This window comes from Cricetulus griseus, chromosome 2, assembly GCF_003668045.3.
Source record: "Cricetulus griseus strain 17A/GY chromosome 2, alternate assembly CriGri-PICRH-1.0, whole genome shotgun sequence".
NCBI lineage: Eukaryota > Metazoa > Chordata > Mammalia > Rodentia > Cricetidae > Cricetulus > Cricetulus griseus.
In genome coordinates, this window is record NC_048595.1 from 295,765,603 (window position 1) to 295,783,641 (window position 18,039).

The 18,039-nt window shown below is 40.3% G+C and overlaps 1 protein-coding gene across 1 annotated transcript in view; it reads right to left on the reverse strand.

Annotated features, from left to right (window-relative positions):
* The window catches only part of Lnpep (leucyl and cystinyl aminopeptidase), a 72,313-nt gene extending 55,349 nt beyond the window's left edge, over positions 1-16,964 (reverse strand). The window contains exon 1 of the mRNA XM_027401213.2: positions 16,803-16,964. Coding sequence (XP_027257014.1) covers positions 16,803-16,821 — 19 coding nt within the window. The 5' untranslated portion in view covers positions 16,822-16,964. The remainder of the gene's footprint in view (positions 1-16,802) is intronic.
* Between the last annotated feature and the right edge of the window lie 1,075 nt (positions 16,965-18,039).

Genomic DNA, 18,039 nt, shown 5'->3' on the forward strand with positions numbered 1-18,039 from the left:
CACATCTGAGATGGCAATGTATGCTGGGCCCCAGACTCAACTCAGAAACAGGAAACAGAACATTTGTCATTAGAACAATTCCACACAAAAACTCCTGTATACACATGTAGGTTTTTCATCCTAAGCCTAAGGAAGGGGTTTGATGGGTATGATTTCATTTATCAACAAAACAATCTTACCACCCTACAAAGGATGGTGAGCAGCAACATTTACCAAAGGTTCTCTCACACAATAACACTGGATTGAGCAACAGATATAACAGAAGGCTAGCTAAAAACCAGTCATTCTGCCACTGTGTATGTAACTCTATCATTGTGGTATATTTTTTATAATATATTAAAATCAATGGGAAGAAATATCCCACTCACTAAGTCACATAAGACATAAAGCATTCAGAACACAACCTATCACATTAACAAGTACTTAATAATTAGTCTCATGTATTAATGACCAAACTTTTATATGACATCTCACTTCTCAGTCATAAATATTCGAAAATGTTTCTTTATGTTGTTCACTAAGTTTACCATCTTACCAAGCAGAGGCAATAAGACGGACTTTCTCTCTCTCTCTCATTAAAATTAAGAAATTAGAACTGGACGTGGTGGCACACACTCTAACCCCAGCACTTGGAAGGCAGAGGCAGGTGGATCTCTGAGTTTGAGGCCAGCCTGATCTACAGAACAGCTGGGGCTATGGAGAGAAATCCTATCACAACAACAAATAAACATCTAGTGTCTCCTGTACCGAAACTTCAAGTTTGCTGTTAGAAAACTAAGTGCTATTATAAGAAAGCAAACATTGGGATCTTAAATAAGCCTTTAAAGAGAACCCAAGAAATCTCATGCATTAAACAATTAAATTTGTTGAAGGGTATTTACTAAAAATGATAGGAACAAACATTTTTATAAATAATTATTTTTAATTTTGAGATTATAATTACATTATTCTCCCTTTTCCACTCTTCCCTCTAAAACTTCCCTATTCTCTTAAATCCACAGCCTTCTTCTTTTCATCGTTGACTTACATATACATATTATACATACATACATACATACATACATACACATACCCTTAAATATATAAATACAACCTGCTCAGTCAGTAAACTTTAAATTCTCTACAGGAAGATGAAAGTGAAACAATTCAGTCCACACAGGCTTAGCATAGTGATTGTGAAACCAACCACTTTCTCAGAGTCACAGGAAATGGTTAAGCAATCTTGGAGCAGTCTTTTGTTTTTGTAGCACAAATATTTTTTCAAACTAATTATTTTCATATAATAAGATATCTTAGAATTATCCAAGTATTCACAAGTGGAAGCAAGTCCACTATGATATTACAAGTTACTGTTGTTTGAGATATTCTTATTCCTCTTTTTTAATTTATTTGAATTCATTATTTCAAATAGCAATGGAAACTCATGTTTTAATACTTTTATGCTAAAATAAATTCTTAAAATCTAATCAGAAAGGTTAAAATCACAGTAAGAGTCAAACTTACAGGTAAAAACTAAGCAACAAAGTTCAATACCTATCTTAGACAAAACAAACTAGACACGGGTGGTTTCATATCTTTTAGAGAACGCTCATCTTATCATAGTTGATATTTTTGAGAAAACTCTGTTGTTTCTTTTTCTCCTGTACTACTTGTTGATTTCCGGTACGGTAAAATAAGTATCAGAGTGAGATACTGTGTTCTAATGTTTTCTAAGTGATAAAGCTCCACAAAATTCTTGTGTCTTTAGAAAATCTTTTAATTACATATTACTATTTTCCATTTCTTTTTCTTTCTTTCATATGTCTCTTTCCAATTAACAACTCAAAGTTTATCGCAAATCATTCTGCACTGAGTTTGCTGTTTAGTTTTCTTTAAGCAGGATTTCACTCTTGGCTCGGGCTGGCTTTAAACTCACTATGTATTCCATGGCAGGCATCAATTAGTAGTGATACTCTTTGCTTTGACCTTGGCAAAGATTATTAGTGCTGAGAACACCAGTATGAGCTACATGCCTAGCACCGTTTTGTTTGTTTGGTTGGTTTTTTTAAGTTTAGGGTTTTTTTTTTTTTTGAGCACTAAATTACTGTAGCTGTATTTTTCAGGGGATTTTTAATTTGGTTATGATTTAGGGTGTCAGGTAACAAGCACTTATATTTAAAATATTTAATTGATAGTTTATGCAATCTCATACTTATAGTACTATTTAAAATAGATTGAATTAAAATATATTGAAGTATACATGTATTACTATTTATGGCCATTAGAGTCATTTATAAGACTTGTGATTTTAAAGCCAGGCGTTGGTGGCGCATGCCTTTAATCCCAGCACTCGGGAGGCAGAGGCAGGAGGATCTCTGTGAGTTCAAGACCAGCCTGGTCTACAAGAGCTAGTTCCAGGACAGTCTCCAAAGCCACAGAGAAACCCTGCCTCGAAAAACCAAAAACCAAAAACCAAAAAAAAAAAAAAAGACTTGTGATTTTAAATACAGAGGAAATTCCTGTCACCAGCTCAAATAAAAAAAAAATCCAAATAAATAAATAAATAAATAAATGACTATACATTATCAAAAGTTAAAATGAAGATTTCAACAAATTATTAAATTAGGTGACTACCATTACTGTGTGGCTATTTGGGCGAAATGACCAAGAATCAAAGACTGGTATCACATAAGCCAAGTCACAATAATCCCAATAATCATCTCTCTCCTCAATTCTGTACATAGAATACCTCAACAAAACACAGAGAAAGTAAAATTAATTGTCTAATAATCATGAAGAAAACCAGAATCAATCCTGCAAAAACAATAATCAAATCAGTCCTTGAAAGTGGATGTGTGAGACAGAGATCAGAGTAAAATAATATAAAAAGAGCATGGCTTGCCTTCTGCACCTTTGAAGATGAACAGGGGAGCAGGAGCAAAGAAATAAATGTAAGTGACCTTTAAAAGCTGGGAGACTGAAGGCCCTAGCTCCTACCCAGAGCCCACAGAGAGCATTACTACACTGGCAATGTCTGGGTAAGACATGCTGTGGATCTGACCTACAGAATTGTAGACGAGTAAGTTTATATTTTATTCTCTGATCAGTGATCACTGTTATGGTGGCAATGGAAAATGAATAAACTGCTGTACACAGCATATCCACATTTGAAGCTGGTTAGCTCCCTTTTGTAGTCCAGGACAGTAGGTAGGAGCACACCCAAAGTCAAGTAATATTTCCAGTCATACATGCTCAGCATAGCTATTAGGTAATTCAGCTAGCTTACACAACATGAGGAAATTCATTCTGAGAAGTTGGGTGAAATCTTTGGAAAAGTTCAATAAAGGAAAGGTCCTAAAACTGCTCTAAGAGATGGGGAAAACTACTAAACTAGACAAGCTTTGCCCTCAGATTACTTCATAGCTGTTCAGTTAACTTCACCTTATAGTAGATAATGGAGACAAAACTTGGCAAAGCAATCTACATGAGGATTAGTGTCTATTTTATTACTAAGCTCCCTTTCCTTTGACCAGTCTGCCCTTAGGACAGGAACAGTCACAAAGTAGTATGCTGATGCCAATTAGGTAAAATTTCATTTGAGTCTGATCTTTGTATATAGAGGAACAAGGAAAAGTAGTCCCTGAAGGCTACAGTGTTGAGAGAATGCCAAAGGGAAGAGAATCAGAAAGACAATTATCTATGAATCTACAAAAAGTTACAGAATAACCAGAATTACAGAATATAGGTATAGAATGGATCAAAAAATACAATGTAGCAATGTGCATTAATGTCCTATCACTGCTTGCACTAGCTGTTATTCTTATCACTGTGACAGAATACCTCAGAATACTCAACAGAAACAAAAGCATTTACTTTGGCACACTGTCTAGAGGAACAGATGATCATGAGCAGAAATGCACTGTGACTCAAGAGTGTTCAGCCGGTAACAATGGGATTTGGGGCACAAGAAAGGATGGGGAAAGCAGAACTGTAAGCAAGGGCCAGGTTATAACCTCAAAGTCTCACCCCTAATGGTCGACACCCACCACCCACTGCCATGTCCATAAGGTTCAATAACTTCCCAAAACATCATTACTGACTAGGGATCAAATATATGAACCTATGGAGAATATAACATTCATACCACACATTGTGACAACACTTGCCACAAACCTGAAAAGCTTATTGGAACAACACAAATAAATTATCACCAAGTTCTAGATTCAAAAAGTCCAAAATGGGACTCACTGCAGCAAAATCAAGTTGTTAACAGTGCTTTGATTCCTCTGAAAGGCTCTTGGAAAGAACCCATTTTCTTATCTTTTCCATATTCTAGAAACTACATCTAGCAAAGGCCAGGTGAGTCTTCCTTATACTGTATCAGACTATGTTAAACTTTTAACAAATCTTCATGACTTCAATGGGCTCAAGTGGATAATCCTAGATAATCTCTTTTAAGGGCTGACAAATACTTTTTTTGTTTTGTGGGGTTATTTTTGGAAACAGTGTTTCACTACATAGTTTTGGCTTACCCCCCAAATGCTAAAATTGTAGGTGTATAAGGTGTATACCACCACATTTGACAGAATTGTATAACACCTACCTGAAACTTTAACTCCCTTTAATTTTGTTTTGGTTTGGTTTAGTTTTTTTGTGGTTTTTAGAGACAGGATTTCTATGTAGCTTTGGAGGCTGTCCTAGAACTTGCTCTGCAGACCAGGCTGGTCTCGAACTCACAGAGATCCACCTACCTCTGCCTCCCGAGTGCTGGGATTAAAGGCGTGAGCCACCACCACCTGGCTTCCCTTTAATTATTAACCTAGTTTACCACCAGGTTTCAGGATCAGAACATGGAGGTGTTTAGGGACCATCATTATTCCTGCCATGCAAAAGCTAGAACTGAAATGACTGGAACTGCTGTCCACACTAAAAGAAACAGGTCTTAAGAGCTGAACCCAAAAAGGCTGACTGCCTGCCAAAATAAAAACATTGACATTTTCAAGAGGACTAAACTAGATACTGAATCTATACTGCATAATATTAGCATCCTACAAATCATAATCCAAGACTACTTCATATATAAAGTATTGAGAAAATGTTAGTTTTCCTTGTAAAAGGCAATTAAGATCTGATGGAACTTTTGAAGGGGCCAGACCCTCACCCAGCCCCCTGCTTTGCAGCCAGGACAGGCTGCAGAAAAGACCCAGCAAGACATAGGCCCCTGATGCAGCAGCATGTGCTGAGCACCCCCAGACCCCCACACACACCTTGCCCTAATCACTAGGAAGCCAGATACCCTCCATGTGGCAAGGAACCAATCAGAAGTTAGCTGGTGGACTCAAGAATGCAGAGCATAGCAACCTCCCTGGGAGGGCCTCCAGGCATAGCAACCTTGCTGCAGCTGCAGCTGCAGCTGACCATGCAACCTCAGGAGAGGTTGCCCAAGCCCAGAAGTGCTGTACCCCAATATAGTCACTGCCCTCCTGGTCTCTGCTGTGTGGGAAGAACAAGGGGGAGGGGGAACTGACACACGGGGACAGGATGGACAGACACAACAGGGGACCCAGTTAACTCATAAATTAAAGACTCTTTGCTTTTGCATCAGATTGGGCCTCTTGGCAATTTTGGGGTTCAGGGTTTGGGCACAACATTTTCAGCTTTAAGCTGTTGTTATAACTTTGATCTGAATTAAAATAGAACATGATGTGATTAAGTGAGAACAAAAGTTTCAGAAGAAAAAAATTAAGTTAAAATTTTAAATTGAAAGAAAATTCTAAAATTAAGAAAAACAAAACCCTGAACAGTGTCTGTGGTGGTTTGAAATAGAATGCCTCCCCTGCCCTAGGCTCAGATGTTTGAATACTTGGTTCCTAATTGGTGGCACTGTTTGAGTAGGAGGAAAGGAAGAATGCACTGTGAAGCTTTTTGCTTTTTATGAATGTTTGCCCTGACTTTGAGTTTACAAAGCTTAATACCCCAATTCAGGAGTTTGGGTACTCTGATTTTAATCACACTGAAGGTCAGTCTGGGAGGCTGATACACTTGAACAATTGCTACATACACATATTGCTAGATTCTAGGTCTTTGTTTCACAATTACCTTCATTCAGTTCATTCACACAAAGAAACCACAAAAAATATCTGTGTAAAAGTATTTTTAATACTTATGATACAAATCAGCAAAGTGAAGGGCTAATTGTCTAAATATAACAATAGGTATTTCAAATGACTGGATCAGAATGTACAGGCATATCATCTACTTTTAACAAGGCTCTACTTCTGTCAGCAGAACCTACACGCACACTGCAGAATGTACATGTTTATATCTGAACACAGTTTAGCACATCATCTAATTTTAGCAAGAACGGAAGGGAAGACAGTTTTAGAACAGCCATTGATAATATAAACTGAACTTCACAGATTCAATGACCAGTATTTTATTATGTTATAATTAACATCTGCAGAAATCCTTAAGTCAACTGACAAACCTGCTGTGTGGCCACATTAATATAGATATATAGAATGCAATATCATTTATTCTACAGTATGTCTGATAGTCAGAGGCCTGACAAGTATTATTAATTATCTAGTGAGCATTCCTTAACTTGGACAATAAAAACAAGTATAAACTGATAAATACTGGTTAGAAACAGCCCCAGGCTCAGAATTAAAAATAACTTTTAAATTATGCCATAGAAGTATTGTTAACATTCAGGCATTCCCATAGGCCTGCCCTCAGGGACAATCAACGGCAGGACAGTCTTCATCAGCCACCAAGATTTGACACACATACACTCTCCCTATAAAAATGTGCTAGATCCCCTATAAAAAGCAAGAGCCTTCTCTCCTTGCTTTCTTTTTCTCTTCCACTCTTGCTCAGAGGCAGTCTCTACCCCACCCCCATAAACCCTTCATGAGAGATCTGTTACTTGGTGTGACTTTTTGGCACACCTTGGCTTCAACCCACCAAAGTTATTACTTAACATTCTAAATCATTACAAGTATTATGTATTAACTTCTGCTAGGAAAAAAAAAAGTCAGAAGTATAAACCATAGTTTATACAAACTAAAGTCTAGTTTGTTTCTACAAATTTATATTTTTAGTTAAAAAAAGAAAATACCAAAATACAACTGGGTGAGAGAAAAGTTTCAGACCCACAGCAAAGACCCTTTAACAGCACACCATGCATGGCAACCTATTATTTGCCCACATTTTATGTTTCATAAACATAAAGGAAATGTAGGGAGTGAATATCCTTTACATATTAGCCTATTTAATGAAATTAAATGAACCCTAACTGGCCTCATAAGTCTTTGTGTGACAGTCATGTGGTTGCTGGAGTGGTCAAGTATTGCTGATATAAAGAAATTAGTAGTTTGGACCTCAGCAAGTTTTACATGGTAAACTTTTATTAAATTTGCTCTAAGAGAAGGATATGGGGGCTGGAGAGATGGCTCAGAGTTACTGCTCTTCCAGAGATCTTAAGTTCAATTTCTGGCAACAACATGGTGGTTCACAATCATCTATAATGAGATCTGGTGCTCTCTTCTGGCCTGCAGGCATACATGCAGACAAGAATGCTGTATGCATAATAATAAATCTTAAAAAAAAATTAAAAAGAGGATACGACAAAAGATTTCTGCCTTTCTGTGGTAAGACCTGTTTCTGTTTATATCTGACTGACATTTTACACTAACAAAACACCACTCAGGTATTTAGATAAAATTAGCACAAGGCTCACAGGAATATCCTCCTCTTCACACAGTCAGTCAAATAGGAATTAAAATTTTGACAAGGTAATGTCAAATTACTACCTAACCCCACAGGCTAGTCCCAGCTGACCTAGTTAAAAAACTCAGGGCTAACTTGAGAACATGGATCAATCCTAGTTATTCACTTATTCACCAGGGGGGGGGGCACACAGACAGACAGACAGAGAGAGAGACAGAGAGAAAGAATGAACCCCACTAAAAATAAGCCAAAAATAGAAAAGGGCTAAGAAGTGAAATGATACATCTATGCTTCACTGGAGTTAGAAGTCTAAGAGTGCTGGGAAAAGAGCAGCATGTTGAAACCCTGTAGACATAAATAGAAACAAGAATAACAATGAATCAATATTCTTATTCTGTGTGTGTTGCGCCTGCACATGAAGACGCTTTTGTATTGAATTATATCCCCCTGACTTATTTTTTTTAAAACAGGGTCTTATTTAGCCCAGGCTTACTTGAGACTTGCTACTTAGACCAGACTGATCTCATGCTTGCACAGTGATCCTCATGCCAAATGCTGATATCACAGGTATGTACCACTGTACTCTACTAATTAAGATTTAATGAGGCCATGAGAGCGGGTTCTGAATCTGACAGAAATGGTGTACTTTTAAGAAGAAAAAAACACCAAAGCTTGCTTGCTTGCTTCACGTCTACAAAAGAAAGGTCACTTGGGGACACAGAAAGAAAATGGATGTCTACAAGCAAAATAAGAAAACTGATGAGGGAGGTCCTTCTGTGTATGTTTATCTTACTGGTTGCTGAATAAAGCACTCTTGGCCAATAGGGGAGCAAGATAGGTGGGACTAGGAGTTGAGGAGAATTCTGGGAAATGCAGGAAAGAGAAGTCTTGTAATCCAGGCAAGAAGTGACATAGCAGGCAGCCTCAGAACATAAGCAGGGACAAGCAGGAAGTCACTCTCTTTGTCTTCCTCCTCCTCTCTTTTCTGAGGAGCCGCCATGTGATCCCGGGAAGAGGATTCATTCTGCCAGTGTCCTCAATAAGTCCTTATAAATAGTATAGATTAATAGGTATGGTTGATAATTAAGACTGAGCTAGCAGTAAGAAATCCTAGTCATTGGCCAGCAGCATTGTACCTAATATAAGTCTCTGTATATTATTTGGGGCGCCCACGTGGTGGCAGGGCTCAGGCGGCTTGCCAGAAAGATGTACTGTTACAGAAAACCCTCACTAAAATCTAATTGTGCTGGTACCTTTCTCTTGGCTAAACATCAGAACCATAAGAAAAAAAAAAAAAAAATATATATATATAATATATATATATATATATATATATATATATCTCCACTCCATAAATGGAATGAGCAATGGAGGCAGGAATGTATGAGAACTACAGGGAGAATTCAGTAGTGAAATCAATCTTCACACTATCACATATCACAATGCACATTGCAACAATATATAGGAATTAATTTTGTGGCTCTATGTGGAGACTAAGGTATCGTTTGGGCTGTGTTCTCAAAGTGCTACCTGATTTTTATCATTAAATTAACATCAAGATAGAAATGCCCTCCAATTTTTCATCCTGGGTAGTCAGGAATAAAATTCATGCTTTCATACCTTAGCTCAAACTCAACTAGTGAATTTACTAGTCATTCCATTATATCACTGACACCCTTGCCTCTCCATGGCCTTGCTATCAACAGCTACAACACAGATTCACCTTCTTTAATCTTTTCATAATCATCCATTATCAAAGGTTGTGTGAGACCTGCTCATGCCTTCTTACTAGCTCTATGGGATATTAGAAAATTCAGTTTTAAAAGTGAAGTATAATTGGTTGGGCATAATGAGTCTTTCTCTGTCCTGCCAGTCAGCTCCTAAATAATGACACAGAGACTTATTAATTACGAAAGCTCAGCTTTAGCTTAGGCTTGTTTCTAACCAGCTCTTACAATGTAAATTAACCCATTTCTCTCCTCCTGCATGTCCTGCTTTCTCTGCATCTGTTTGTTTAAGATAAGGTCTCAGCTGGTTGCCTTCAAACTAGGATTTTCCTGCCTCAGACGCTGAAGAGTTAGCATTACAGATAAATGTCATTTTCAACTAGAAATTATGTTTTTATGTATATGCTGTATGTAATTAATGCTTCCTGTATGAATAAGCATATACATTTTTATACTGAGTCAGATTTAATATTTGTAATTTTTGTTTTTCTCATATTGTTTCTTCACTATCTCCTTTTGAAGCTGTGACCATGTTCATGAAAGCAGTTTCACATCATAGCAATAAATGGCCTTAAGAATTGCTCTTATGGAAGGGTGGAGGGGAGACTGATTTCATGACCAAGCTTTTGTAGGTCATCACCAAATTTTCAGAAATTGTATACTTTTTATGATTTTCGTAATTATACCTTAAATTTTTATATAATTCACATTTCCTCTACCATTCCAGAAACTTTAATCTCTGAAGATGGAATGAAGGACTGGATACAGCAGTGTCGTTTCACAATGAATTTCATGTATTCTCAAAACATGCCATCCTATGTATCAGCACTCTACTTACTGAGATCAGAGGCCAGGGAAATAGAGTTCAGACTGAGGAACAGGAGAATGCACCTTAAAATACCAACAATGGGCTCTAAGGGAAATTAATAGCATTCCAATATAAACAAAAAGCTTATATCAGAAAATATTTTGGTTAGTGAATAAATTTGCCAGACCCAATCTCAGATTTTACCAGGTAATTATTTTGCAGATAATTTGTTGAAATACTTTTTTGTGACAAATCTCTGAAATACTTTCCATCTGATTCCTCAACTAACAAAATGCAAGGTACATGACAATCTTCAATCACTAAAGCAGTAATTTTTCTCACCAATTTACAACCATCTATAGGATAGTTTTTTGTTTAACCCATTAAAATAACTGTAATTAAAAAGCTAAGGTTGTATGCTCACCTGCAAGGAACAACTAGACTGGAACAAAGCTAATAGCATCACAGTAAACCTGTGCTTATTCTACTTCAAGACTGTCTTACTTTGACTCAATGATTTTTCTTCATGCTATCACCAACTGGAAAATTTAACAAACATCTCAGGAATCACTGTATAAGTAAAGCTGATGTATGAAAGAATAATACACTTCTCATCCTCACTAAGTAGCACCCAATCCACTATGCTTATTTCTTAATCCAGCCACCCACTCTAGATACTGATGAGACACTATCAGTGACCCCAAAGGCTGACACAGCACCCAGTTCAAAGAGCAGAAAAATTACTGCTACTAAGTATATAAATAGGCCAGCCCAAGATCCTATATAGGATCTTGGTAAATCTAGATAAACCAGTTCTTCCTACCAAGTCTCAAGGGCCACAGTAACTTTCCCTAACCAAACCATAGACTCTTTCTTTGGTAGTCAAAACTGGATAAGCATTATATATCTTCATATCATTGTATCAACACCCACTTAAAGAATAGTCTTTTAGGCACTGAGCTCTCCCCAACATGTACTACTAAACTCCATGCAAGTCTTCTCACTCCTAGGATGATGTAATGCTTTTTGGTGATGAATGTTCTGACAGTTGTTTTAAAATCTTCCAAAGTAAGTTTCAGCTGTAAGAAACACCATGCCCCCAGCTGGAGAGATGACTAAATGAGTAAGAACACTTGCTGTACAAGCATGAGGATCTGAGTTTGACTCATCAGAATCATTCTTCTCTCTGAAAAAGCTGGGAATGGCTACATGTGCCTCTATCTCCATAGGAAGTAAAACAAGATGATCCCCGGGATTTGCTGGCTGCCAGCCTAGCCATAAAACACAATGAGCTCTAGGTTCAGGGAGAGACCATCTCAAGGGAATTAAGGCAGAGACTGACAGAAGATAGTAACACACACACTTGCAAACAAGACCAATGACCACAGCCTCCTCTGCTATCAGGAATTTCCTTTATGAAACTTGAGGCAGTTGCCTGGGAAACACTTCCATGAGCTATCATTTGCTATAAGAAAAGGGAAATACACCAACCCAAGAAGGTAACAGCTCATTGCGTTCGCCATTCTCCTGCTCCCTCAACTGAAGCAGCTTTCCCCACAGAATCAGGAAGCCTTCTCTAACTCCCTTCATCCCTCATCAGTTGGCCTCCTCCAGTAGAACCCTCTAGTTAAGAGAAAAGTTTAGCCCCCCCCCCAAAAAAAATCTGCAGGTATAGATAACTCAGTCAAATTTTGTTTCAGTGACTACATTCTGGAAATATTCTACATTCTGGAATGCCCAGGAGGCCTTTCATTAAGCATTACATATGAGAAGGAAAAGAACTTCACTAGGTCTCCTATAATTAAACTTAACACTCCATTCTTTTCGGAAACTTCTTTGGAAGCCTCAATTTTATTTGGCAAATGGCTTGGTTCCTAGTTGAGATGCTAAGGCTGAAATTAAAATCAACTGTATCTTTGTTCAACCATAAGCACCAAAAGCAAAGTGAAACAAATCAAACAATAAGAACATGGTAGAAAAGGGTGACTACAGTCTTGTCTATATTTTGTTCTCTTCAAATCCAGAATATTCTAGACACTAAATAGCCCTACCTTAAAGTGACTGACTAGAAGAAAAGAAGGCAGTACAGTTAAATCCCTAGCAAATGTTTTCTATTTCCTGCCAGTATCATCATTCCTTGATGATGACCCTGCCATGGATATAACAGCCCTTGCTGTTGTTACTTTCAGTGCTGTACACTAGAGCAAAAAGTAACATTCTCTATAAAGGTCACTAGACATAAAAAGAGTTATGACACCAAAGGGGCTCCAAAATTTCCCACCATTCATATTCCTGGTTTTCCATTAATGGAAAGTGTACCTACGAAGGGGGGGTGGGGTGGGGATATGTCCTTACCAAAAGCTCAACTTAAACCCCATACAGTTTTCCAGATACCAAGTAACTGACAGAACATATCTGTTACCACACACAACTTAGTCCAGGGTAATCTTGGTTAAGTTTTGGAGAAGATAAAAATGATGTTTCTAATAGAGATATTGTGTGACATTAGTGAAATGTAACCTTGTTAGATTAGAAAAACAATGAATATTTCTCTTACAACTAGAATATTATTTTAGGCCAAGTTGTATTGCTTTGCCTCTTCTATATTTATACATTTCTATGCCAGCATGAAAACAAAACTAAATTATTTCAATTCATTTCTTATTTGGGCTAGCATTATTTGATGATAGGTTTGTGAGATGAAGCAGAAAATCTATCTCTAAAGTGACCATTTAAATGAGGCTGTGTGACTAATTACTAAGCAGGAAATCATCACTGGATTTTCCATATGACTCCTTCTCTTTTTGGTTCTATCTCTTTCAGATTTGAACTCTCAAAGATCACACACAGATAAATGACAATCATTGCTATAACAGTTCCTAAAATAGTCTGTCTTTAACTCTGTCTTAAGACACATTTGAAAATTAATACATAATAGCAAAGAATTTTTTTAACACTGCTTCCTAGTTTAAACTGTACTACTTTCTAGCTACCCTTTCTACCTATTTTTTATGATGTTAGCTAGCATTTGATTCCTTTTGTTGTTGTTGTTTGAGGCAAGGTCTCACTTCTTACCCCTGACTGGCCTGGAACTTGCTATGTCAACTACGATGGCCCAGAACTCATAGAGGTTCACCTGCCTTTGTCTAGTGCTAGGATTAAAAGCATGGGACATCATTCCTGGTTAACCCTTAATTTCTATATCAGATTTTCCCAGCTAAAATTTAAAAGATAAGGCAGAAAGGGAAAACACACACACACACATTTAATTCATATGCCATTACAGAAAAACTTTGAGTTTTTTTTCAATGAAGTAATTCACCACAGAACAAAAGAAATGTATGAGCTATACAATAAAACTTGTTTTTAGAAAGATATACATTTCTATAAAACAACTGTTGCCAGGTGGTGATGGCACATACCTTTAGTCCTAGCACTCGGGAGGCAGAGGCAGGTGGATCTCTGTGAGCTCAAAGCCAGCCTGGTCTACAAAGTAGGTTCCAGGACAGCCAGGATTGTTACACAGAGAAATCCAGTCTTGAAAAACCATAAAAAAAAAACCTGTTATTTATAGGATAAAAAGATGGCATCACAATTTTATATTGCTTTACAACTCATACATAATTTGGTAAGACTTTCCATTGTAAACGCTGAAAAACACTTTCAACTGGATACCAACTTAAAAATAAACATGCCCAATTCTGAAAGACAGGAGATCTCCCTTGTTTGATTATGCACCAGTTTACCCTAATAAAATGATCTTTACGGAGGCGATATGTAATTCACATAAAAATGGCAACCTCTATTAGGCTTTCTGTTACGGCACCTCAATATACCAGTGATTTTCCAACCACTAGATTTGCCTGTAATTACAACACAAACTAGCATCTGCTAGCAAAACATACACTAAATAATAACAATTTTTCCCCATGTTTGGAAGACTGTATTTGTTTACCTGCTAATCCTCTTTAAGTGAATATTTCTAGTAGCTTCAAAATTTAGTCAGAGATTTCCAGACCTGACCCTGGACCTCCTCAACCAGATTTTGCAATTGAGTCCCAACTTTTAGCATGTCTTAACAAAAATTTAAGCTATTATGAAATATTCCAAATAAATGGGGATAAAGGCACATGGACATCAAATAATTGGCTTTCTTAATCTTTACTATCTCTCTCAGAACACCTAGTCAGTCTCCATCAACTTTCTGTGGTGCTGGTAAAGAAGCAAGTCACTTCTCCTAAAGGTTTCACCTAGACCTGCTGAACAGGATGAGGCAGCTACTGTCAAACCAATCTTAAGCACTAGTCAACACATTCCTCTACCCATAAAAAAGTCACCAGAGAACCAAAGCCAGGCCAGTCTTCAGTGTGGTAACAGTCCCTCTCAAGGTCAAGGCCAAAAATATTTCCTGAGTCAGATAGGCTGGCACTGAAGTCCATCCTTACAGGCCTTTTCTAGAAACATGAATTTTAAATGGGTTCTAAGAGTTATTAATCGGACAGGCGAACATAAGATATTTAACACAAGAACTCATTACATTACTTTAGGCAGCTGGCTGGGCTCAAGAAAATGAGCCACACCAGCAGCACATTTCACAGAAAATAGGAACACTACAGAAATCAATGAGTACTGAAGGCTGGGATGACAAGACTAAATTCATTTACTTTATAAACTTGTAGATTGATGAATGAACTACTGATAGTATTTTAAGAAAGTCCTGGGTCTATGTCGGGACATACAAGACCATGTAAATGAGAAAGATTTGCTAAAAGAGGATCAATGTTTAACAAAAGCCAATATTAAGCTTGATAAATCACTCAATCACATTCAAAAGATGATAAAATAGTCTGTAAGAGACTAACTATAGAATTGCATGGACATGTTACGCACTCAAAACAACTAAATATAAAAATGTAGTTTCCATTATATAATATTATATTTGAAGACACTAGAAAATTCTACAGCAAAAACTTTCTAAAGTTTTGAAGTACCTAGTCCACCTTAAAATCTTCAAAGTCACTTAAAGTTAGCAGTATCCCAGGTGTTGACTTTCTATGTTGTAGTGCCTATTTTCCTTGTGAAAGGAGGACAAGACCACATTAACTCAAATGGCATATTGCCAACTAGCCTCCAGCATCAACTGTGAAAATCTGGTAGACAGAAAAGAATTAGAAATCCAACTTCCTATATGAAAGTTGAATTCTGCCTCTTTATTTTGAAGAAAGAAATTTGCCTTCGAATGTTTTTAAGCATATTTTACATCCAAGTACTAGATGGTCTCTATGGTGCCGTTCAGTTCAAATCTTGCTTAATTATCTGGGAATTTTTACCATACTATTCTTGGAGCCTTGGTATTACAAATAGAACACAAATGAGGGGGGAAAAAGTTCAGAGTTAAAGCTGTCATCATTACGCCTAATTAAACAGTGCGGACAGAAAGATGGCAGTAGAATAAAGCATTCTGAAATAGGGAAAAGGAGAGCATAATGAGTAAGTCACAGCCCCAGGAATAAAGTTAAAGTACACAACAAAGTCGGGCAGGAGAGTGGATAGTGGGCAACGTCTCCCCCCACCCCACCCCCTGCCCTGCGCCCCGTCCCTGAAGTGGCAAGCAAGCCACCCAAATAGTAATACACCTGTCTCCTATTAATTTGATTTTCTACCTACCAGAAGTAACCAACCACACTGGAAATGCAGGCCAACTACAAAGTGGACCCTACCATTTCAGCACGTCCTATCGTTTATTAGCAGCTTTCCTACTTTATACATCCCAATGGGGAACCCAGATACTTAGCACCATAAAATGGTGAAACATCTCACCCCTACTGGGCACTTCTAGCCCAGACAAAAGCCGTGGAGTGAAAGGCCATGGCTGTTTTCTGGACGCAAGTTGTTTTGACTTTCACCCCGTCACCTAAATGATACAAGCATAGATACTCAATGGGTCCCTGACTAGGAGGCCAATCAATATTCCCAGCAGGCAAAAAGAAACTTGGTCGTCCGGCGGAGTGCTTCGGCAGCACCGGCGGAGAGAAAGGTGGCAATGGGGGGAAGGGGACACAGTACCATACGGGGGGGGGAGAGCACAGTACCAGCCAGCCTCGGGTCAGTTTCCTTCCCTGCGGTGCACTAAATCACGCTGCCAGCCCAGCGGCCCCACCCCGCCCTATTACGGAAAGGCATGCGAGCCGCTCGCTGAAGGGCGAGCGAGGGAGCGAGCGGACAGCTCCAGGCTCCCAGCACGGGCTTTCTCCCGGGAGCCGCTCATCCGAGCCTTGGCCGCCTCCCCGGGAACGAACGCGACTGCCAACTTTGCGGCTGTCCCCTCCTCCGCGCAAGCATCCCAAACTTTGCCACGGCCTCACCTGAAGGCTCGGTGGGGGCCCCCGGAAGAGGTCTGACCTTCACGCTCGCCCTACTACCCCCGGGCCCCTATGCCGCCCCCGGCCCCCCTGGGAAACCCTAGGCGGGGAAGCCGGGCGGCCGGACCCCCGTGCCACAACCGACCCTCTGGACCCTGAAAGCCCGGGAATCCGCGTCTCCGGCTAGGCACTCACCATTGGTAAAGGGCTCCATCTCCACTCCGCCGCGCTCGGGTCCTCACGAGCCCAGCGCCCCAAGCTTCCTACTACGAGAGCTGAAGCGGCCCTGCCGACTGAGCATGCCCAGCGAGGCCTCCTAGAGCTGTCGGGGAGGTGCGGCGAGAGGCGGCGCCGCTCCCCCGCGCGGCAACAACACCTTCGTTCCGGGTTTTCGCAGCTGCAAAAAAAAAAAAAAAAACCCACCGAGGCGTGGACGCGGAGCGCAGCTCAACCCCTGGCCCACTCCGCCGAGAGGCGGAGCAGGGCGAGGCAGGGCTGGGGCGGGGCCCCCTCCGCAAGCCCCGCCCCCAGCGGCATACTTCGAGGCCGCCGAGCTTTCCGTGCCGCAGAGCTGCACCCCTGCTCCCCAGAACTGATGGCACCTACTGCGTTCGGCTTCGTCCGGGGTGCGGCAACCCCAGTGCTGAGCCCGGACACGCGGCCGGTGATGGCCGAGTGGATAGCGGAGGGGTTGTCGCTAAATTCGCGGTTTGAAAGATGGGCAGGGCCGGGTCGGGGAGCATCGGTCTCTGCCGCAGGCTACACCCCTCACCTACCCCCCCACCCCCGACGGCTCTCTTCCTAACCGCCAGGGCGAGCCCCGCGGCGCTTGTCGGCAGGACTTCCTTCCAGCAGAGGAGCACAGCCTTGCACCAGCCTCTACCAAGCGCCCGACGCAAGGGAGGGAAGGAGGGAGAGGGGCTCCGCCTAGTTCAGTTTTTTTTTTTTTTTTTTTTTTTTTTTTTTTTTTTTTTTTTTTTTTTTTTTTTGCTCAGGGCCGGGCTTGGAGATGAGAGCAGAACATAAAACCCGGCGTGGGATACGGGAAAACAGTCCATGCGCGAAGAGGTGTGGGCAGAGGCCCGCCATCCCAGTCCGGTCCTAACTCGACACCTGCGATTCCCTTGCTCGCAGCCATTGGTCGGGGCTTGCGGCCTGGCCCCGCAGAGCTCGACCAGAGGCAGCTAAATTTCCCCTTCCCCCCTCCCAGGCCTCGAGCCATCGCCTCCGGCTCCGAGTCCCCATTGTTTCCGGTGCCAAATCAGGGCAGCCCCCACCAGCCTAGGAGACCCTTGGAGACCGTGTAGGGGAGAGCCCCAGGGAAGGTTCTCAAGGTGTTTGTTTGCTGGTCCCTCACCCTGCGGTGAGGCCTCAGTCCCTCCCAGCAGCAGTCACAGCTCTCCCCCGCCCGCGCACAGCCGAGGTCTGTGCG